Source organism: Haematobia irritans, chromosome 4 (assembly GCF_050003625.1).
Source record: "Haematobia irritans isolate KBUSLIRL chromosome 4, ASM5000362v1, whole genome shotgun sequence".
Lineage (NCBI taxonomy): Eukaryota > Metazoa > Arthropoda > Insecta > Diptera > Muscidae > Haematobia > Haematobia irritans.
Window position 1 is genome coordinate 6096059 of NC_134400.1, and position 23751 is coordinate 6119809.

The 23751-nt window shown below is 25.8% G+C and overlaps 1 protein-coding gene across 3 annotated transcripts in view; it reads left to right on the plus strand.

Moving 5' to 3' along the window:
• nrm (neuromusculin) overlaps positions 1-7439 on the plus strand; it is an 837985-nt gene extending 830546 nt beyond the window's left edge. For 2 of the 3 annotated variants that reach the window (XM_075308262.1, XM_075308263.1), the window contains one exon: positions 7038-7439. In XM_075308262.1, the coding sequence (XP_075164377.1) occupies positions 7038-7184 (147 nt within the window). In that variant the 3' untranslated portion in view covers positions 7185-7439. Of the gene's footprint in view, positions 1-1834; positions 1993-7037 lie in introns of all 3 variants that reach the window. The other variant, XR_012722287.1, reaches the window with a different exon arrangement.
• Positions 7440-23751: the final 16312 nt, after the last annotated feature.

A 23751-nucleotide genomic window follows, 5' to 3' on the forward strand; every position in this document is an offset into this window, starting at 1 on the left:
TCAAATCTGGAGATCGGGTTATATGGGGGCTATATATAATTATGGACCGATTTGGACCAATTTTTGCATGGTTGTTGGAGACCATATACCAATACCAGTTACCAAATTTCAGCCAGATCGGATGAAATTCGCTTCTCTTGGAGGCTCCGCAAGCCAAATCGGGGGATCGGTTTATATGGGGGCTATATATAATTATGGACCGATGTGGACCAATTTTGGCATGGTTGTTAGATACCGTATACTAACACCATGTACCAAATTTCAGCCGGATCGGATGAAATTTGCTTCTCTTAGAGGCTCCGCAAGCCAAATCTGGGGATCGGTTTATATGGGGGCTATATATAATTACGGACCGATGTGGACCGATGTGGACCAATTTTGGCATGGTTTTTAGAGACCATATACCAAAACCATGTACCAAATTTCGCCGGATCGGATGAAATAAGCTTTTCTTAGAGGCTAAGCAAGCCAAATCTGAGGGTCCGTTTATATGGGGGCTATACGTAAATGTGGACCGATATGGCCCATTTGCAATACCATCCGACCTACATCAATAACAACTACTTGTGTCAAGTTTCAAGTCGTTAGCTTGTTTCGTTCGGAAGTTAGCGTGATTTCAACAGACGGAAGGAGGGACGGACATGCTTAGATCGACTCATAAAATTTTCTATGGAAATAACATTTTGAAAAAATTTTCTATAGAAATAATTTTATAACAAGTATATACGGCCGTAAGTTCGGCCAGGCCGAATCTTATGTACCCTCCACCATGGATTGCGTAGAAACTTCTACGAAAGACTGTCATCCACAAATTTCAACTCACTCGGATGAAATTTGCTCCTCCAAGAGGCCCCAAAACCAAATCTCGGGATCGGTTTATATGGGGGCTATTTATAATAATGGATCGGGGGATCGGTTTATATGGGGGCTATATATAATTATGGACCGATGTGGACCAATTTTTGCATGGTTGTTAGAGACCATATACAAACATCATGTACCAAATTTCAGCCGGATCGGATGAAATTTGCTTCTCTTAGAGGCCTCGCAAGCCAAATTTGGGGGTCCGTTATATGGGGGCTATACGTAAAAGTGGACCGATATGGCCCAGTTGCAATACCATCCGACCTACATCAATAACAACTACTTGTGCCAAGTTTCAAGTCGATAGCTTGTTTCGTTCGGAAGTTAGCGTGATTTCAACAGACGGACGGACGGACGGACATGTTCAGATCGACTCAGAATTTCACCACGACCCAGAATATATATACTTTATGGGGTCTTAGAGTAATATTTCGATGTGTTACAAACGGAATGACAAAGTTAATATACCCCCATCCTATGGTGGAGGGTATAAAAATGTTAATCCAATATTTCGTTAAAATTTCTGCCAGTATCCATTATTCTGAACTAAACTAGGTGCACTCAAAGAAGAGTTTTCTTTTCTGAGAGCAAACATTTTAGACAGATGAAGTTTTATTTGTTTTTTTTTTTTTCACAATAAAAATTTTTCTTTAAAAACCAATAAAGTAGTTTAGAGACAATCGTCGCAAAGGCTTGTCATAATACCAAGTTTATTTGCTCTTAAAGAAAATACCTAATAGACAAAAGAGCAATTCGTTTGTCAAAAATTTCGACTAAAACCCCGGCCGACTAAAGAGATTTATTTATTTTTTTAACATCCAAAGAATTGAATGCTAAACAAAATCTATTGCTTAAAACTCTCTTTCTTACTCATTACCCTCAAGCAAGCCAAAAAATTATCATCATAGGCATTTTTCTTATGCATACTACATTAAACTTAAAACATAATTATTTTTCCAATTTTTCTTAGCAAGATTTTGTGGATCCGTACAAAGGCAGCAATACCTATATTTTTTAATTCCTACTATTTTTAAATCGAAAATTGTCAAAAAACAAAAAAGAATACGAACGAACAAAAAGCATTTTTTAAAAAAATAAAAACGAGAATTTCTATGTAAACGAAAAAAGGTAATTTTATATAGAAAATTTATTTTAAAAATTAAAAAAAAATTATTTTAAGAAAATTAGCTTAAAAAGAAAAGCACGGTAAAATATTTTCTATTTTTTATAAAAAAAAATCTAAAGTTAATAATTTATAAACTGTCATGGGTTCTTTCCAAAAAAACAAAACTTGCAAAGTTTAAAAATTTTCTTAACTTTGGTGAAAACCTCTATATTCGTTGTGAAATTACTGGATTTTTATGTTTTGCTCTTTTCGCCATGGCTCATTAAATCATATCTTCATATATCTGGCGTTAGTTTTTTTTTTTTTTTGTTTTGTTAAGAGTTTTTCTTTATGTTGTCATACGTCTAATATTTGTTGTATAAATTTTTAATTTTTTGTACATTTTTGTATGTGTGTAATTTCTAATAAAGCACGACAGTTTTATAAATTATTAACTTTGCATGTGACTTATTAATCATGCCTTTGAAGAAAATTACTAATATTTTTTTTCGAGTGTTCTTTGAAATCCAAAATAATTTGAAACATGTAAGTATGCTTTTTACTAATCTTTAAAACAAGGGTTTCTGAAATGGTATGATGATCCACTGAGTTTTTGAGCTGACAAAATTCTAATAACAATCTAATAACAGGGCATCTAAAAATTGCTTAACATTACCTTTGGGAGCTATCGAGGTACAATTGTGGTGCATGCCCACGATACATACGAAGGATCATGGATTGAATCCCAATTTCGACTAAAACACCAAAAAGTTTTTCATCGCTAGATTATCTCCTCTCAGTATTGCTGGTGACTTTTTTGAGTGCTTCATATACACCCATAGAGAAAATTATGAACGTCGTTCACGTTTCAAAACGATCCGTTAATGAAACGCACATGTGGTGAAAACGATACGAATTTTATTCGCAGGAAATGGGGCTATATCAAAATGTGGACCAAATGTGACACCATATTCGTCAGACTCCTTTACGCACCCAAAATCTCTCTGGATTTTTAAATTCAGGCTAAACGAATAAAAACTGGAATGTCTAGAAGCTCAAGACCCCAAATAGGGTGACGGTTAGCATGGCGGCTGTATATAAATATGGACCTGCCTGCCGACAAAAGACCAGTATGTGCAAAATTTCGGCATGATACCTTCATTAATGAAGACTGTAGCGTGATTACAACAGACAGACAGACATGACTATATGGTCTTAGAAATTCTCGCTGATCTAGAATAGAATACATTCTTTATGTAGACGGAAGTCGATATTTCGATGTGTTACAAACGGAATGACAAACTTAGAATACCCCCATCACCATTCTATGGTGTGGGGTAAAGTTAATGTACCTCCCTATGGTAGGGGGTATAGAAAAAAATCAGCTATACGCTGAAAAGTATCTTGCAGAGTTTTAACCAAATTTATTGTGGTTATTTACATCATTTTTGTTGTCTTATGGCAAGTCACTAAAAGCTTCCTTTCTTAACGAATTTTCCATAGAAATAAAATTTTGACAAAATTTTCTATAGAAATAACATTTTGACAAAATTTCCTATAGAAAAAAATTTTGAGAAAATTTTCTATAGAAATAAAGTTTTTACAAAATTTTCTATAGAAATAAAATTTTGACAAAATTTTCTACAGAAATAAAATTTGGCAAAATTTTCTATATTTAAATAAAATTTTTAAAAAATTTTCTATGGAAATAAAATTTTGACAAAATTTTCTATAGAATTAAAATTTTGAGAAAAATTTTCTATAGAAATAAAATTTTGACAAAATTTTCTACAGAAATAAAATATTTACAAAATTATCTACAGAAATAAAATATTTACAAAATTTCTATAGAATTAAAATTTTGACAAAATTTTCTCTAGAAATCAAATATTGACTACATTTTCTTTAGAAATAAAATGTTTACAAAATTTTCTATAGAAATAAAATTTTTACAAAATTTTCTATAGAAATAAAATTTTGACAAAATTTCCTTAAGAAATAAAATGTTGACAAACTTTTCTATAGAAATAAAAATTTTTACAAAATTTTCCATAGAAATACAATTTTGAGAAAATTTCCATAGAAATAAAATTTTGACCAAATTGTCTATATATAAATAAAATTTTGATAAAATTGTCTATAGAAATAAAATTTTGACAAAATTTTCTATATATAAATAAAATTTTGAAAAAATTTTCTATATATAAATAAATTTTTGAAAAAATTTTCTATAGAAATAACATTTTGAAAAAAATTCCATAGAAATACAAGTTTGACAAAATTTCCTTAAGAAATAAAATGTTGACAAAATTTGCCATACAAATACAATTTTGAGAAAATTTCCTTAAGAAATAAAATGTTGACAAAATTGTCTATATATAAAAAAAATTTTTGACATAATTTTCTATAGAAATACAATTTTGATAAAATTTTCTATAGAAATAAAATTTTGATAAAATTTTCCATAGAAATAAAATTTTATGTAGAAATAAAATTTTGACAAAATTTCCTTAAGAAATAAAATCTTGACAAATTTTTCTATAGAAATAAAAATTTTGACAAAATTTTCTATAGAAATACAATTTTGAGAAAATTTCCTTAAGAAATAAAATGTTGACAAAATTGTCTATATATAAATAAAATTTTGGCAAAATTTTCTATAGAAATAAAATTTTGACAAAATATTCTATAGAAATAAAATTTTCACAAAATTTTATATAGAAATAAAACTTTGACAAAATTTCCTTAAGAAATAAAATGTTGACAAACTTTTCTATAGAAATAAAAATTTTGACAAAATTTTCCATAGAAATACAATTTTGAGAACATTTCCTTAAGAAATAAAATGTTGACAAAATTGTCTATAAATAAATAAAATTTTGGCAAAAATTTTTATAGAAATACAATTTTGACAAAATATTCTATAGAAATAAAATTTTGATAAAATTTTCTATAGAAATAAAATTTTGACAAAATTTTCTATATATAAATTAAATTTTGAAAAAATTTCTATATATAAATAAATTTTTTAAAAAATTTTCTATATAAATAAAATTTTGAAAAAATTTTCCATAGAAAACAAGTTTGACAAAATTTCTTTAAGAAATAAAATTTTGAAAAAAATTTTCCATAGAAATACAAGTTTGACAAAATTTCCTTAAGAAAAAAAATTTTTGACAAAATTGTCTACACCCTCACAAAAAATCGCTTCTGTAACATATACTCCCAAACATATTTTGCTTCAAGCATATACATTTTTGGGTATTGCCCAAACATTTATATGTTTGATCTCTACCAATATATAATATGTTTGAGAGCATATTGGTCTAAACAATATATGTTTGGGTAGTCTAAGTTCCAAACATTTTGTATTTTTGCATCCAAATTCAATAATGTTGTCTTCCATAAAACAATATGTTATTATGTGACCATATAATATGTTTGGAAGCATTTTGCACCCAAAAATATTATATGCTTAAAAAAATTCTCCCAAACAATATTGTGCTCAAAATTTTATTTATTTATTTATATATTTACAATCATAATGAATTATGAAAATAAACAGGTAATATAGGTGCTAACAACATAGGTTTTCGACCTGAATGCTCAAAATTTTGTTTCTGCCCAATTGTATATTCCCCGACATCTTTCTCACTTCCACGAGATTTTTTAGTTCTTAGCCCCTTTTTCTGTAATACAAACATTGTAGAAGAAATTATTCAATTTTATGATTTTTTTATTTTTATTTTAATTTTACCTTTTGCCGGACGGGGATTCGAACAGCGGACCACACAGTTTGTAGGGATCAAAGAAGTAGCTGATCAATTGCCCAAGGAAAAATAAAATGTTAATTTTGTAATAACAAGCAACAACCACCAACTTAATTCAATATCGCTCCCTGTTAAATAGCGCTCCAAGCTACTAAACACATATATGTTTATAGGCTATTTCTAAATTAATATATGTTTGCATCCAAGCATATTATATTTACAAACATTTTATGTCCCAAACATAATATGTTCTAACATATTAACATATATGTCCCAAACATGTTATGCTAGTTTATGAACATTATATGCTTGCACTCAAAAATATTGTGTTTAAAAATTTGTGTTCCAAACATATAATGTTTATAGCCAAACATATGAAAAACATTCTTTTTCATCCGTGTATATATAAATAAAATTTTGACAAAATATCCTGTAGAAATAAAATTTGGAAAAAAAATCTATATATAAATAAAATTTTTAAAAAATTTTCTATAGAAATACAATTTTCACAAAATTTTTTATAGAAATAACATTTTGACAAAATTTTCTATAGTTTTAGTGGTATGCTAACCAGGTTTGGAACATTTTAGAAATGTCTAACTAACATCAATGATCTCTCCAACCAAAACAAAAAAATAAAATATTGTAACTCAGTGTTCTTGTGTTTAAGGTAAAAACTGCAACAGTTCGTTTTTGCTGGGCTTACTAAAGGTAATGCCATTTTTGTTGGCATTGTTAGAATCCTAATTTGTCACTATAACCAAATGGCATTGTCATCCTAAAGGGCTATAGCAACAGCTTCAGCACCATCAACTGTGGTGTTATTATATCTTGAGGTATGCTTATGGCAAATATACCCATGAACTTTTCATTCTGTAGTCCCACATTTTACCTTTCTTAACGAATGCCACCGAACGGCAAAATTCGACATTAGAGGGTTAAACATTTTAAGGACCATACAAAGGACCTCATTCCCGTCCAAATATTAACTATAAAACTTTATCATCAACTCGCCTTTGGACCCACAACTTGTCGATGGATGTAAAATGGTAAAATCGGTTAATATACAGTTTACAGCTGGTAATGCAAGCCATTCCAATTTTGGAATGCCAATAACAGTATTGGGCGGGGTCTACCATTTTAAAAACCCGAAACTTGTAGTTAAGCTTTTAAATATATAATACTAATAAAACATTTTTTTATATTTTATTTACATATTATAACTAATAATTATATTATATAATTAATTTAATATATGTGTTCTGTTTTTTTCTCCTTTTTTATTTTCTTTTTTGTAGCCTTTGAATACTCAAATTTTCGATGATGAATTCATTTATGCCGATTTAGAAAGTCAACATTATGGACCGATTAACTACAAAAATGCTGCCGCCTATGCCCAAGTCATGAAGAATAAAGACGGAGCCTTGGTAGAGGTCAAAAAATAAACGAAACGAAACTAGCCAATAGAAATTAAAGCAAAACTAAATATTTTCGAATTAAAAAAACCACAAAATAAGTGCATTTTAAGAGAATAAGAAAAATTGTATTTTTTTCATTTTAAATTTTGTAATTATTATTAAAATATTTTTGTTGTTTTATTTAATTGTATAATATACGTTGTTTTTCTTTTTTATTTTAATATATAATTCTATAAATTGAATTTATGAATAAAATGTATAACAAAACCTAAAAATGAAAAATGTGTCTATGGAGTATTTAGCAATAAAATGGTAAGTATATAAGTAAAACAAAAAAACATTTTAATTTAACATTAAAGATAGTTTTTCAATAAAAACACACACAGGGTAATCAAGCGCTTCCTATGCTTCCTAACCTTTTGTTATTCCTGTTGCCCCATATAACAAAAGATATATTTTTTTAAATTCATTTTGTTTTGCTCTTTCTCTATTATACACCTAATATTTTATCCTCTAATCATCTAGAGAAAGTTTTAATTACTTTTACTAAGGCCACCATCTGTTAAATTCTCTTGTTTTCCCCCTTGTTCATTATTTCTCCCCCTCTCTCTATCCCCTCAGGTTTTACTCTATCATAGCAAATAGATAGTATTTCATTAAGATATTACGTGTTTTATAGTTCAAAAAACATTTAAGATTATTCTGCTACTCTGTGACTAGGGGAGCTTCTTAATTTGAGGTACACAATGTCCGTCCTATTAATTGTTGCAGTAGGAGAACTCCACCTATGATAAACTCCCATCCAATAAGTGCCATAAAAGGTCCTCTACACCCACTAAGTCTTTAAGGTAAATGGCTTTTCGACTTTTTTCTGCTTTGGTTTTAGTAGCAGTAGCAAAGACCTGTATGGACAAACCAACTATAGAAACGTAGCTCTGGTCAATACTGTGCAACTGTTGGAGCAGTAGAAAGCAGGACCAGTGGCAACCTGGTCGTTGCAATTCTGGTGATTAGTTTTGTTTAGTCTCTCTCTCCATTGGCTGCTGGTGTGTGTTATCTTTAAAGCCTGAAGGTAGATAAAAACATCATGGTAACACTTTTACTATAAACTTGTTACCATGGCTAAGAGAAAGTAACCCAGAAAAATAATAAAATGTAATAGCATAACAATTTTGCTACCCATAAGGGGATACACAGGGCAACAGGAAATTTAAATATAAACAAAACAAACTTTTTTTTTACAGAAATACAACTTTGAAAAAAAAATTATAGTAATAAAATTTTGACAAAATTTTTTATATAAATAAAATTGTCTCTAAATTTTCTATAAAAATTAAAATTTGAAAAAATTTTCTATAGAAATAAATATTTTACAAAATTTTCTAAAGAAATAAAATTTTGACTACACTTTATTTATTTTTTCTATAGAAATAAAATGTTGACAAAATTTTCTTAGAAATAAAATTTTGACACAATTTTCTATAGAAATAAAATTTTGACAAAATTTTCTAGAGAAATAAAATTGTGAGAAAATTTTCTACATAAATAAAATATTTAAAAAACTTTCTACGGAAATAAAATTTCTATAGAATTACAATTTTGAATTTTCTTTAGAAATAAAATTTTGACAAAAATTTCTATAGAAATAAATTTTCGAGAAAATTTTCTATAGAAATAAAATTTGAGAAAATTTTCTTTAGAAATAAAATTTTTACCAAATTTTCTATAGAAATAAAATTTTAAGAAAAAAAAAAAATGTTTAAGAAAAAAAATTTTGACAAAATTTTCTAGAGAAATAAAATTTTGACAAAATTTTCTATAGAAATAAAATTTTGAGAAAATTTTCTTTAGAAATAAAATATTCACAAAATTTTCTATGGAAAAAATTTTAAGAAAAATTTTCTTTAGAAATAAAATTTTGACAAAATTTTCTATAGAAATAAAATTTTGACAAAATTTTCTATAGAAATAAAGTTTTGACAAAATTTTCTATAGAAATAAAATTTTGAGAAAATTTGCTTTAGAAATAAAATTTTGACAAAACTTTCTATAGAAATAAAATTTTGACAAAAAATTACATAGAAATAAAATTTTGACAAAATTTTCTATAGAAATAAATGTTTTACAAAATTTTGACAAAATTTTCTATAGAAATAAAATTTTGACAAAATTTTCTAGAGAAATAAAATTTTGAGAAAATTTTCTACATAAATAAAATATTTAAAAAATTTTCTACGGAAATAAAATATTTACAAAATTTCTATGGAATTACAATTTTGAATTTTCTTTAGAAATACATTTTCTATAGAAATAAATATTTTACAAAATTTTCTAAAGAAATAAAATTTTGACTACACTTTATTTATTTTCTCTATAGAAATAAAATTTTGACAAAATTTTCTTTAGAAATAAAATTTTGACAAAATTTCTATAGAAATAAATTTTCGAGAAAATTTTCTATAGAAATAAATATTTTACAAAATTTTCTAAAGAAATAAAATTTTTACTACACTTTATTTATTTTTTCTATAGAAATAAAATTTTGACAAAATTTTCTTTAGAAATAAAATGTTTACCAAATTTTCCATTGAAATAAAATTTTAAGAAAAAAAAATTTTAAGAAAATAAAATTTTGACAAAATTTTCTAGAGAAATAAAATTTTGACAAAATTTTCTATAGAAATAAAATTTTGAGAAAATTTTCTTTAGAAATAAAATATTCGCAAAATTTTCTTTAGAAATAAAATTTTGACAAAATTTTCTATAGAAATAACATTTTGACAAAATGTTCTATAGAAATAAAGTTTTGACAAAATTTTCTATAGAAATAAAATTTTAAGAAAATTAGCTTTAGAAATAAAATTTTGACAAAATGTTCTATAGAAACAAAATTTTGAGAAAATTTTTATAGAAATAAAGTTTTGAAAAAAATTTCTTTAGAAATAAAATTTTTACAAAATTTTCTATAAAAATAAAATTTTGACAATATTTTCTAGAGAAATAAAATTTTGAGAAAATTTTCTTTAGAAATAAAATTTTGAGAAAATTTTCTTTAGAAATAAAATTTTGACAAAATTTTCGATAGCAATAAAATTTTAAGAAAATTAGCTTTAGAAATAAAATTTTGACAAAATGTTCTATAGAAACAAAATTTTGAGAAAATTTTTATAGAAATAAAGTTTTGAAAAAAATTTTTCTTTACAAATAAAATCTTTACAAAATTTTCCATAAAAATAAAATTTTGACAATATTTTCTAGAGAAATAAAATTTTGAGAAAATTTTCTTTAGAAATAAAATTTTTACACAATTTTCTATAAAAATAAAATTTTGACAACATTTTCTAGAGAAATAAAATTTTGACAAAATTTTCTATAGAAATAAAATTTTAAGAAAATTAGCTTTAGAAATAAAATTTTGACAAAATATTCTAGAGAAATAAAATTTTGAGAAAATTTTCTTTAGAAATAAAATTTGTACAAAATTTTCTATAAAAATAAAATTTTGACAAAATTTTCTATAGAAATAAATATTTTACAAAATTTTCTATAGAAATAAAATTTTGACAAAATTTTCTATAGAAATAAATATTTTACAAAATTTTCTATAGAAATAAAATTTTGACTACATTTTCTATTGAAATAAAATTTCGACAAATTTTCCGTAGAAATAAAATTTTGAGGAAATTTTTTTTAGAAATAAAATTTTGAGGAAATTTTCTTTAAAACAGAAAATTTTGACAAAATTTTCTATAGAAATAAAATTTTGACAAATTTTTCTATAGAAATCAAATTTTGTCAAAATTTTTTATAGAAATAAAATTTTGACAAAATTTTCTATATATAAATCAAATTTTGAAAAAAAAAATCTATAGAAATAAAATTTTGATAAAATTTTCTATAGAAATAAAATTGTGAGAAATTTTGTTTATAGAAACAAGATTTTGACAAAAAAAAAACATCATTGATGTTAGACATTTTAGAGATGTCTAACATTAAAGATCTCTCCAACCTAAATAAATAAAATTTTGTCAAACAGTGTTCTTGTCTTTAAGGTAAAAACTGCAACAGTTCGTTTTTGCTGGGCTTACTAAAGGTCATGCCATTTTTGTTGGCATTGTTAGAATCCTAATTTGTCACTATAACCAAATGGCATTGTCATCCTAAAGGGCTATAGCAACAGCATCAGCACCATCAACTGTGGTGTTATTATATCTTGAGGTATGCTTATGGCAAATATACCCATGAACTTATCATTCTGTAGTCCCACAATTTACCTTCATCATGGCCAGTGTCATTGTCACTGTCATTCATTGCACTTTCGTTTTTTGCTTGGTTGCTGAGGAAAACATTGGGGCAAAGATGTATGCAGCATCGCTCTAAAGGATCCAGTTGGACAATGTGCATGTTTGTCAATCTGTGATTGGTTTTTGGCCAAGAGCAGATGTTGTGCTTGACTTTAGATTGTTTATGTTAGGTAGCTATACGAAATAGCTTGGAAGGAAGAAGGACTGATGTTATTTGGCTGCTATTGTTTCCTCTTTGAACTCCCACTTCTAGTTCCAATGATATGGAAGATGCTTCCTTGGTTGTTAATAGTTCTGCCCATTCAATTTCACTTAACTGCCAAGATATTCTCTGATATACGAATGCTGCATACTCCTTAGCCTATTATGGCATTGTGGGAGGGAAAATGGAAGTCAGGGCTTGGCTACCACTGGCCATATGATGTTGGTCATTTTGCTTCTATGCTCTGTGGACACTTAATGACTTAACATAGATTTGGAGACAACTGTTATTATTTTATATGCAACAAACAGCCAGAGTCATTGCTTCAACATCAGCAATAACACCAACAGCTAAGTAAACAACATTAAGAGCAGCAGTTGAAATAACAACCAACAACTGCAGGAGCAGTAAAAACACAAAAAGGACTTTTTAGCCAGAGTACCTGATGCAAGTGTCCAAGATTACTTTTATGTCAAACATGAAAACTATGTTAATGGCTCATAAAGTTGGTCAGTTGGTCGTCCAAGTAGTAACATGCGTCGAAATACAAGATAGAGACAAAGTCATTTCCAAACTAAATATCAAGGAATTTACATAAAATTAGGATTTTCCCAAGAAAAATTTAAAACACTTTGCAGGCGAAAATTGTAACCATAAAACTATTAATTCGATGACAGCCTGTAGTAGGACTTGGTTCGCAATCACGGTTGCCACTTGTGCCAAAAAAAATTAAAATTTGAAGAAAATGTTGCCAAAAATCTATCAAATGTAAAAAGACTTATTTGGGAGGGTTTTATCCATCTTTTGTGGTTATTATGAAAACAAAAATATTTTATCTTCGAAGGAAATGGTTTACTATTTTATTTCAGATGTTTATATATAATATCTTCCTATCCCTTGAATTGTCAATGTGTCGAAAGATAAAGATTTTAACGAATTTGCTTGTACCAACAAGGGAAAGTTACTACTTCTTTAAAACGGGAGAACTTACCGACAATGGACTTAAATAAAATGTACCAATAGGAAATATAGAAACTTTTGTCAAAATTTTATTTCTACAGAAAATTTTTTCAAACTTTTATTTCTACAGAAAATTTTGTCAACTTTTGTCAAAATTTTATTTCTATAGAAAATTTTGTCAAAATTTTATTTCTATAGAAAATTTTTTCAAAATGTTATTTCTATAGAAAATTTTGTCAAAATGTTATTTCTATAGAAAATTTTGACAAAATTTTATTTCTATAAAAAATTTTGACAAAATTTTATTTCTATAAAAAATTTTGTCAAAAATTTATTTCTATAGAAAATTTTGTCAAAATTTTATTTCTATGGAAAATTTTGTGAAAATTTTATTTCTATAGAAAATTTTGTGAAAATTTTATTTCTATAGAAAATTTTGACAAAATTTTATTTCTATAGAAAATTTTGACAAAATTTTATTTCTATAAAAAATTTTGTCAAAAATTTATTTCTATAGAAAATTTTGTCATAATTTTATTTCTTTAGAAAATTTTGTGAAAGTTTTATTTCTTTATAAAATTTTGTCAAAATTTTATTTTTATATAAAATTTTGTCCAAATTTTATTTCTATAGAAAATTTTGTCAAAATTTTATTTCGTTGGAAAATTTTTTCAAAATGTTATTTCTATAGAAAATGTTGTCAAAATTTTATTTCTATAGACAATTTTGTTAAAATTTTATTTCTGTGGAAAATTTTGTCAAAATTTTATTTCTATAAAAAATTTTGTCAAAATTTTATTTCTATAAAAAATTTTGACAAAATTTTATTTCTATAAAAAATTTTGTCAAAATTTTATTTCTATAGAAAATTTTGTGAAAATTTTATTTCTATAGAAAATTTTGTGAAAATTTTATTTCTATAGAACATTTTGACAAAATTTTATTTCTATAGAAAATTTTGTCAAAATTTTATTTCTATAGAAAATTTTTTCAAAATGTTATTTCTATAGAAAATTTTGTAAAAATGTTATTTCTATAAAAACTTTTGTAAAAATGTTATTTCTATAGAAAATTTTGTCAAAATTTTATTTCTATAGAAAAAATTGTGAAAATGTTATTTTTATAGAAAATTTTGTCAAAATTTTATGTCTATAGAACATTTTGTCAAAATTTTATTTCTGTAGAAAATTTTGTTAAAATTTAATTTCTATAAAACATTTTGTCACAATTTTATTGCTATACAAAATTTTGTCACAATTTTATTGCTATAGAAAATTTTGTTAAAATTTTATTTCTACAGACAATTTTGTTAAAATTTTATTTCTGTGGAAAATTTTGTCAAAATTTTATTTCTAAAGAAAATTTTGTGAAAAATTTATTTGTGAAGAAAATTTTGTGAAAATGTTATTTCTATAGAAAATTTTGTCAAAATGTTATTTCTATAGAAAATTTTTTCAAAATGTTATTTCTACAGACAATTTTGTTAAAATTTTATTTCTGTGGAAAATTTTGTCAAAATTTTATTTCTATAAAAAATTTTGTCAAAAATTTCTATAGAAAATTTTATTTCTATATAAAATTTTGTCAAAATTTTATTTTTATATAAAATTTTGTCCAAATTTTATTTCTATAGAAAATTTTGTCAAAATTTTATTTCTATAGAAAATTTTGTCAAAATTTTATTTCTATAGAAAATTTTGTCAAAATTTTATTTCTATAGAAAATTTTGTGAAAATTTTATTTCTATAGAAAATTTTGTGAAAATTTTATTTCTATAGAAAATTTTGTCAAAAGTTTATTTCTGTAGAAAATTTTGTCAAAATTTTATTTCTATAGAAAATGTTGTCAAAATTTTATTTATATAGAAAATTTTGTCAAAATTTTATTTCTATAGAAAATTTTGTCAAAATTTTATTTCTATAGAAAATTTTGTAAAAATTTTATTTCTGTAGAAAAGTTTTGTTTGCAGGATATGAGCAATACAATCTCTTGAAATTTCGACTCCCATTTCGGAATTTTCAATTAACTGTCTGTTAGATACAACATAATTGAGTTTTGGAAGCCGTGGAAGCCTTATTCGGGGCTGTTGGACATATATCATAAAAAACCCATTGAAAGATTATGGTGTCTAAAATAAACGAATGAAAACACAACATTTTCCCCATAGTTTTCATTTGAATAGTTTCTAATGTCTCCATATGAGTTTCTGTATTTTCAACGAGTTAAGGATTAATGATTCTTTTGTATTACGAGAAATGAAAAACTAATTCAAATGGATATTTTCTGCATGACTTCCCATATATGAGTGGATAAAGTGGATATCACCTATTGTTGATGTTTTCTGCTGTTCCATTATTCTATTTTGCGATGCTTTTTTTTATTGTACTCTAGAAGCAACAGTCATTAGTTAGAAATTTCTATATGTCAAAATCATTTGCACAATTCATTCATCATTCGATTGTTTTGTGTTATAGTCGGGAGGTTTTTCTCTCTTTAGCATTATGGAACTGTTGGGGACTACTAAAGGCATGAGCGTAGCTAGTAAGTCTGAGTAGGTTATCCAAATTTATCTTTTTTTGGGGGGGGCGAATTAAAAAAGAAAAAATATAGCGAAACAAAAAATTTAAAGAAGATAAATGAAAGCAATTGATTTTCTGTTCGGGTCATACCATTACATGAAACTATTGTGTATATATGAGGAAAATGATTTTGTGGATCTGGTTTTGCCTTTGTTTTTAATCCTTGTAATATAGTACAATAAGTATTACATTTATTCCTATAGTTTTATATAGCCTTTAAAGATTAGATTAAAAAAATTTAGAATGGTAGAATTCTGGATATTTTGCTAGATTTTCCAACATATTCCTCTGCAAATAAAAGGTAAATTTTCTATAGAAATATAATTTGGGCAAAATTTTCTATAGAAATAAAATTTTGACAAAATTTTCTATAGAATTAAAATTTTGACAAAATTTTAATTCTATAGAAATAAAATTTTGACAACATTTTCTAGAGAAATAAAATTTTGACAAATATTTCTACAGAAATAAAATTTTGAAGAATAGATTTCTTTCTTTGGTAGTAACAGTTTCTTCAAATTTTGGATTATTTTTTGAGCAAGTGGCAACCGTGTGTATAACATCGCGATAGGAGTAGTTTCCAAAAACGCTATTCCGATATTTCGAAAACGGTTCTGGAAATCATATTTGTCATACACATTTTGGTCAAATATTTTCCTACCCTTGGAAAATTTTTAATTTTAATTAATTAAAATATTTTAGAAAATTTGAAAATCCTTATAATAATTATAACTACCCCGCTTTATACAATAAAAACAGAAAACTTTTAACAAATGTTAAAAGTGCCACCAACATGGGCCAATGATGGTTATGTCTAAACTGATGAGACTATGGTGTCTCTATTGTTATGAGGGAACAATAATAACAGAAAGGATAACAAAGGAATATCCAGGAATATCCATAAAGATGGCAATGCCATATATGCCACAGTAAGTGGGAGAATAGTAAAAGAAACACAAAACAATAAAGTATGAAAAGACAAATTAGCCATTAACACTTTCTACTAGCATTCCAATTCAAGCGCGTAGTTATCCTGTCATTTCCATGTTTCCAATAAATTTTGAAATAAAAATAAAATTTTGAGAATATTTAAATTTCCAAAAAATTGTCTATAGAAAGAACATTTTGAGAAAATTTTCTATAGAAATAAAATTTTGACAAAGTTTTGAGAAAATTTTCTATATCGATAAAATTTTTTTTTGTTATTATACATTTTTCTAAATATTTTATATAGAAACATTGAGAAAAATATTTATAAAAATAAAATTTTAAAAAAAAATTCTATTGCAATAAAATTTTGAGAAAATTTTCTATCGAAATAAAATTTTGAGAATATTTAAATTTCCAGAAAATTGTCTATAGAAATAAAATTTTGAGAACATTTTCTGTAGAAACAACATTTTGAGAAAATTTTCTATATAGATAATTTTTTTTTTTTTTTGTTATTATACATTTTTCTAAATATTTTATATAGAAACATAGAGAAAAATATTTATAAAAATAAAATTTTTAAAAAAAAATTTCTATAGAAATAACATTTTGAGAAAATTTTCTATAACAATAAAATTTTGAGAAAATTTTCTATAAAAATAAAATTTTGAGAAAAATTTCTATACCAATAAAATTTTGCCATAATTTTTTGTAGAAATAAAATTTTGAAAAAATTTTCTGTAGAAATAAAATTTTGAGAAAATTTTTTATAGAAATAAAATTTTGAGAAAATTTTCTATAGAAATAAAATTTTGAGAAAATTTTCTATATCAATAAAATTTTGACAAATTTTTTATTAATCAGGTTGAAATTTGAACCTTCCACCATTCGAAAATTATTTCATATCGGTTCGTAACTATTTATAAACTCCTTTATATAAATCGATCAAGAACTGAAGAGCCTGTATTTTTTATCTAACATAGACTGCATAGTGACCATCAGTTTAGCTGATAGTCACTCCTGAAGTACTCACTTCTCAACCCATAGTGCAAAACGTAGTTATAAACTTTAGTTGATGTCTTCTCCCTGCGACATCAACAATAATATATAATCACAATAATATATCCTTCACATTTGCAAATTGGATATAAAACCAAATTTTTATTAGGAAACCACCATGGCCATCAAAACCTCCATCAATGGCCAATAAAATTATTTGCTTCAGCTGGTAGTGACAATTAGAATGCATTATCACATCGCAAATAAATTTCGTGAATAAATGCAAATCAATTTACAAATATTACAATGTATTTTCATGCACCCTGCTATTATTGGATTTGTTGGAAAATATATCCAAAAGCGTTAATTAAAATTTACTGGTAGGCAATATTTTTGGAATTCGTTTAATTACAGAACCTCAATGGCGAAATTGCACAGCAGGCAGGCCCGACAAAGAGGAATTTATGTAAAATAGCTGATTTGAAATGTTACCTCTCAACATGTTCACATATATGACAATGGCTAAATGGCATAATGCGAAGCTCAGAAAATTATACGAATATTCCAGCAGAATTCTATTATTACTGTGCGCCAATATTAGAACAATTGTCAAAATAAATGCCATAGCAAAATGCCATAAACTATAAATGGCATCCGTGAAGAGGACTGATTTTAAATTCATGAACCTTCATTTGAATTAACTCTTTGGGAAGTCATTAACAATAAATTTGTATTTATCGCTCAGCTCCACGGAATTGACAATACATGGAACAAAATATTGTGCAAACAATTTCATGAAGCTTTGGTAAATATGGTTGATAAAAGAAGACTTTTTATAAATACGAATTTTCTAATAAATTGTTCTTTCTCTGAATCTACTACAGTGTGGCTGACATGTATCGCAACCATTTTTAGGCTACTATCATTTCTAAATTGATTTTCTAAGACGTACTCCATAAATTTTTAATAGGAATAAAATTTTGATAGAATTTTCCATAGGACTAAAATTGCGACAAAATCTTCCAAAGGAATAAATTTTTTTAATTTTTTTTAACAATATTTCCTATAGTAAAAATTTTTTAAATAAAATTTTCTATAAAAAAAAACGTTTGTCTCTAGAAATAACATGTTGACAAACTTTTCCATAAAAATAAAATTTTGACAAAATTTTCTATAGAAATAAAATTTTGACATAATTTTCTATAAAAATAAAATTCTAACAAAATTTTCTATAAAGATAAAATTTTGACAAAATTTTCTATAAAAATAAAATTTTTACAAATTTTTCCAAAAAAATAAAATGTTGATAAAATTTTGACAAAATTTTCTATAGAAATAAAATTTTGACCAAATTTTTTATAGATAAAAATTTTGAGAAAATTTTCTATGGAAATAAAATTTTGGAAAAATTTTCAATAGATGTAAAATTTTGACAAAATTTTCAATAGAAATAAAATTTTGACAAGATTTTCTATAGAAATAAAATATTGACAAAATTTTCTATAGAAATAAAATTTTGACAAAATTTTCTATAGAAATAAAATCTTGACAACATTTTCTATAGAAATAAAATTTTTACAAAATTTTCTATAGGTAGAAAATTTTGACAAAATTGTTTACTGCTTGGTAGAATTTTTGATGTTTTGGTAGATTTTGTAAAATATTCCTCTCCATCTAAGAGGTACTCCACAAATTTTTTATAGGAATAAAATTTTGACAGAATTTTCCATAGGACTAACATCTTGACAAAATCTTCCAAAGACATAAAATTTTTTAACAATATTTTTTATAGTAAATTTTTTTTTAATAAAATTTTCTATGAAAAAAAATGGTTTTACAAAATTTTCTATAGAAATAAAATTTTGACAAATTTTCTATAGAAATAAAATATTGACAAAATTTTCTATAGAAATAACATTTTGACAAAATTTTCTATAGAAACAACATTTGATGGAAATAAAATTTTGGAAAAACTTTCTATAAATTTTGACAAAATTTTCTATAGAAATAAAATTTTGACAACATTTTCTATAGAAATAAAATTTTGACAAAATTTTCTATAGAAACAAAATTTTGAAAAAAAAAATCTATAAAAATAAAATAAAATTTGCTTTCAAATAAAATGTTGACAAATTTTTCCATAGAAATAAAATGTTGACAAAATTTTCTATAGAAATAAATTCTTGACACATTTTTCTATAGAAATAAAATTTTGTCAAAATTTGACAATTTTTTCTATGAAATTAAATTTGACTATATTTTCTATAAATATTTAAATATTTGAATGATCGTTTTAGGTCATACAAAGGCCATTCGGCCAATGCTGTCTTTTTGTAGAAGTAGCAATTGTAACTTTAATCTGTAAGGGATTTTACCACTTCCGCCCTTGTCATTGAGCTAAATATAGAAATGCACTCAGAGAGAAGTTCACTATAAGCTGAATCGTAAAAAATTTTATTTGTAGTGAATGGTAAAAGTGAACCTGAAATACCACAATTCATGCCAAATGTATCCAATTTGAACAAATCTAATCTATTTCAAAAAATCTGATGTTATTTCCGACACTTGGTTGCGTTTGAACAATAAAATTTAAAATACTCATATAACGATTTACGTTTAATTTCATATTACAACAATTTCAAGGTAATCCAAAAAGCATTTTTTAGTTTGTGATAGCCCATATTTTAAGGTTTTTTTGTGGCTGTTTTACTTTTATTTGTTTGCAATCAAATCTCTGTTGGGTTATTTGTCACTCAAAGGCACATTACATGTTTGTTGCTGTCGCTGATGGTAAAGCCAAATACTGTTGCCGGTGCCACGTGGATCCTTCTTTGATGGAATTTGCTGTGGCTATGTTTGTGTATGTGAGCCATAGAATTCAAGATGTCAGCACACAATTACAAATCACAACCATCATTCCCCTGTGATAGTGGCAACCCTCAACACAGACAATGACTGATGACATTCTTTTGACAACTCCAGCTATGGTACTTTCAGTGTTGCCAATTTGGTGTTTTTAACACAAAATTTAGTGCTTTTTGATTTACAAAAAGGCACCAAAATGCCTTCTTAGTGTCTTTTCAAAAAAAAAAAAAACATCAACTTGGTGTTTTCGCAAATCTTTCGCTCCTGTGAAAACATATATTTTGAAATTTGAAAGTAACTACTGATCAAAATGAATTGAATGAATGTAAAATAAGCATTAACATTTATAAAACTGTACACTTGGATAGATAAAAATAAAAAATAATTCAAATTAAATCAATACCCAAAAGTTCTAAAATATATCTTTGAAAGTCTTGTTTTTTGTAGTCATTGAATTTTTTATGATGTCAGTTCCCATCATAAAAAATGTATGTTAGAATTTATAATATACATTTGGAGCTTTTTGCACTTAAATAGTTTACTGTTATATAGCCCACAAATGAAATAAAGTAAAACACAAAAAATATATAATACAAACCCAACTAAACGATACAAGCATACAAAACTAACTCATAGTTTCAATTTTGGATCTCAATAAAAAAATAATAGAGGAAGGGGATATTAAATGCATGCAACTCATGTTGACTGCAACGGAAACTCTCAGTGTTTGTGTGTGTGTTTTTTTTTATCGGAGGAGAACATAAAATTAAACTCTCCTTTTCTCACTAGCAGTTTTAGTTTTTTTGTTCTCATTTATAACCACCACACCATTGCAGATTTATTTTGCCGCTCTTCTCTTGTCAACGATGTTGATGCTCTGTAAATCCTCTGCTTTATTCACCACCATGTTAACTCACAATTTTTTAGTGAGAGAACACTGTTAAGCAATGGTAATTTAAGATGAATGGTAGACCACAAGCAATGTGTGTGTGTGTGAAGAAATACAAATCTTATTTTATTTTCCTACCACAAAAACAGGTTTTGGTTGATGTTGTATTTCTAGTAAATAAGGCCAAATTTCATACTCACCAAAACTACTTTCACAGAAGGGCAGCACGTAAGTGATCTAACAGTTATGTATTGGACACAATGAATTTCTCCATTAAAAAAAATCAGAACTTTGAAAAGTAAACAAACATACATGTAAAGCACCAATTGGATTTATACAAATTATTTGGCGCGTATGTTTGTCATGGGTATAGTTGTTTAACACTGTTATACAGTCTTCAGAAGAAATAGAAAAACACACACACAACAAAGCAAATTTTAATAGCACACAACACGAACTTTACGGTACGAGCATAAAAACCGAACTGTTAGTTTAGTTTTTGGCTGACAATAAAATAACCTGTTGAGTAAGGAGAGCAAGCGAATATTAATCACATGCAACGCATATTGACGGCAAAGGAAGATCTTTCAATGTTTGTTTCTTTTTTTATCGAAAGAGAATATACAGTTAAGCTCTACTATTCTCACTGGCAGTTATTGTTGTTTTCTTTCCATTTAGGATTGTAATATAACATGTTTGTCATTCCGTTTGTAGCGCATCGAAATATCGCTGTACTCGAAGATGAAGGGAAAAAAGATCGAATTTCTGAACTTGATAAAGATGTAATTAAAAACGTTTGTATTCAATTAACAAAAGCACTCATAACTGAAATAAATATTAATATTTCCAAATTTAATATCGAAAAAATGTGTTTCTCCTCTAAAAAAAATATTTTGAAATTTGATAGACATTACTGACCATAATGAATTGGATGAAAGCATTCAAAGCGATCAAGGTGTACACTTGAGTATAGGTTCATAATTTCATAAAATTACAAATGCGTCAAATCCACAATGTATGTTAGTTGATGTTAGTTGTGGGAGAGTGGAAGTTTGTACAATCGCAATTGGGGAAAGGAATATTGGGGGAGAATAACATTTCTTTCATTGTATACACATCCTCCACCTCTGTGACAAATTATACTTCTATTAAAAATATCTCAAAATTTATATTTTTATGAGACTTAAAATCTAAAAAGTTAAAACAGGTTATTGAATTGAATTGTTTCTGCAAGTAGAATTTACAAACTTACTTGTCGAGAATGAGAGAGAGAGAGAGAGCTTCCGTGTTTTTTTATTTTAACTGATGGAGATGCGGATCCCCTTTCCCTCTTCTGTAATGCAGTGATGCCAACTCCCAAAAAACAAACTTCCAAATATTGAAAAAAGCACTAGATGAAAACGCCAGAAAGCACCAAGTTGCTTCCTTTGAAAAGGCAATAAAAAGTCAATTTGGTGCTTTTTGGAAATCAAAAGGCTTTTAGCACCAAATTGGCATCACTTATATTCACAAAGTATAAAAAATGCTGCCAATTTGCCGATTTATCTGCATTTTGACGAATTTCTCTCAAAGAATAGAAAACTGCCGATTTTCAGATGTTTGACTCGAAAATGACGATATTGACCCCGTTAAGAAATTTTAACTGGAAATCGTTCGTTTACACTGAAAAGCCAACAAATGAGAGATATTTGACAGTTGTCAGATAGAATTAAAATTGCAAGTTTTTGCTAGAAATTTCTTCTCAATGAAGTAAAATAAAAATTTTATATAAAAATTTGACAAACTTTTCTATAATAAAATTTGGACAAAATTTTCTATAGTAAAAAAAGTTAGACTAAAATTTCTATGAAAATAAAATTTTGACAAAAAGTTCTATAAAAATAAAATTTTGACAAAAAGTTCTATAAAAATTGACAAAATTTTCTATAGAAAATTTTCTATAGAAATAAAATTTTCACAAAAATTTTTATATAGAAATAAATTTTTGACAAAATTTTCAATTGAAATGAAATTTTGACAAAATTTCCTATAGAAATAAATTGTTGACAAAATTTTCTATAAAAAACCAATTTGAAAAAATTTTTTATAGAAATAAAATTTTGACAAAATTTTCTCTAGAAATAAAATTTTGACAAAAAATTTTATATAGAAATAAATTTTTGACAAAATCGTTTATAGGAATAAAATTTTAATAAAAATTCTTATAGAAATAAAATGTTGACAAAATTTTCTGTAGAAATAAAATTTTAATAAAATTTTATATAGAAATGATAGTTTGACGAAATCTTCTATAGAAATAAAATTTTGACAAAATTTTCTGTAGAAATAAAATTTTAAAAACATTGTCTATATAAATAAAATTTGGTCAAAATTATCTACAGAAATAAAATTTTTACAAAATTTTCTTTGAAGTGAATATTTTGATGTTGGTGTTTGGCCATGGCGCAAGCTAAAATCATAAAACAGTTACGATTCTTTACATCTACAATCGAAAGGATATTTATACATGTTTTCTTTTTAATTTGGTAGATTTTTGGTAAAATTTTCTTCAAATATTGGTAGATTATGTTTAGCACGAGTGGCAACCGTGTGTAGTATTTCCTATACACCATAAATTTTGTGTTATTTTTGCCATCTTTTTCCATTCATCATTAAGTACAGCGATATTTCGATGCGCTACAAACGGAATGACAAACATGTTATATGACAATCCTAAATGGAAAGAAAACAACAATAACTGCCAGTGAGAAAAGTAGAGCTTAACTGTATATTCTCTTTCGATAAAAAAAAGAAACAAACATTGCAAGATCTTCCTTTGCCGTCAATCAGGGATGGAAAATACAATTTTTAAGAAAGTACAAAAAAG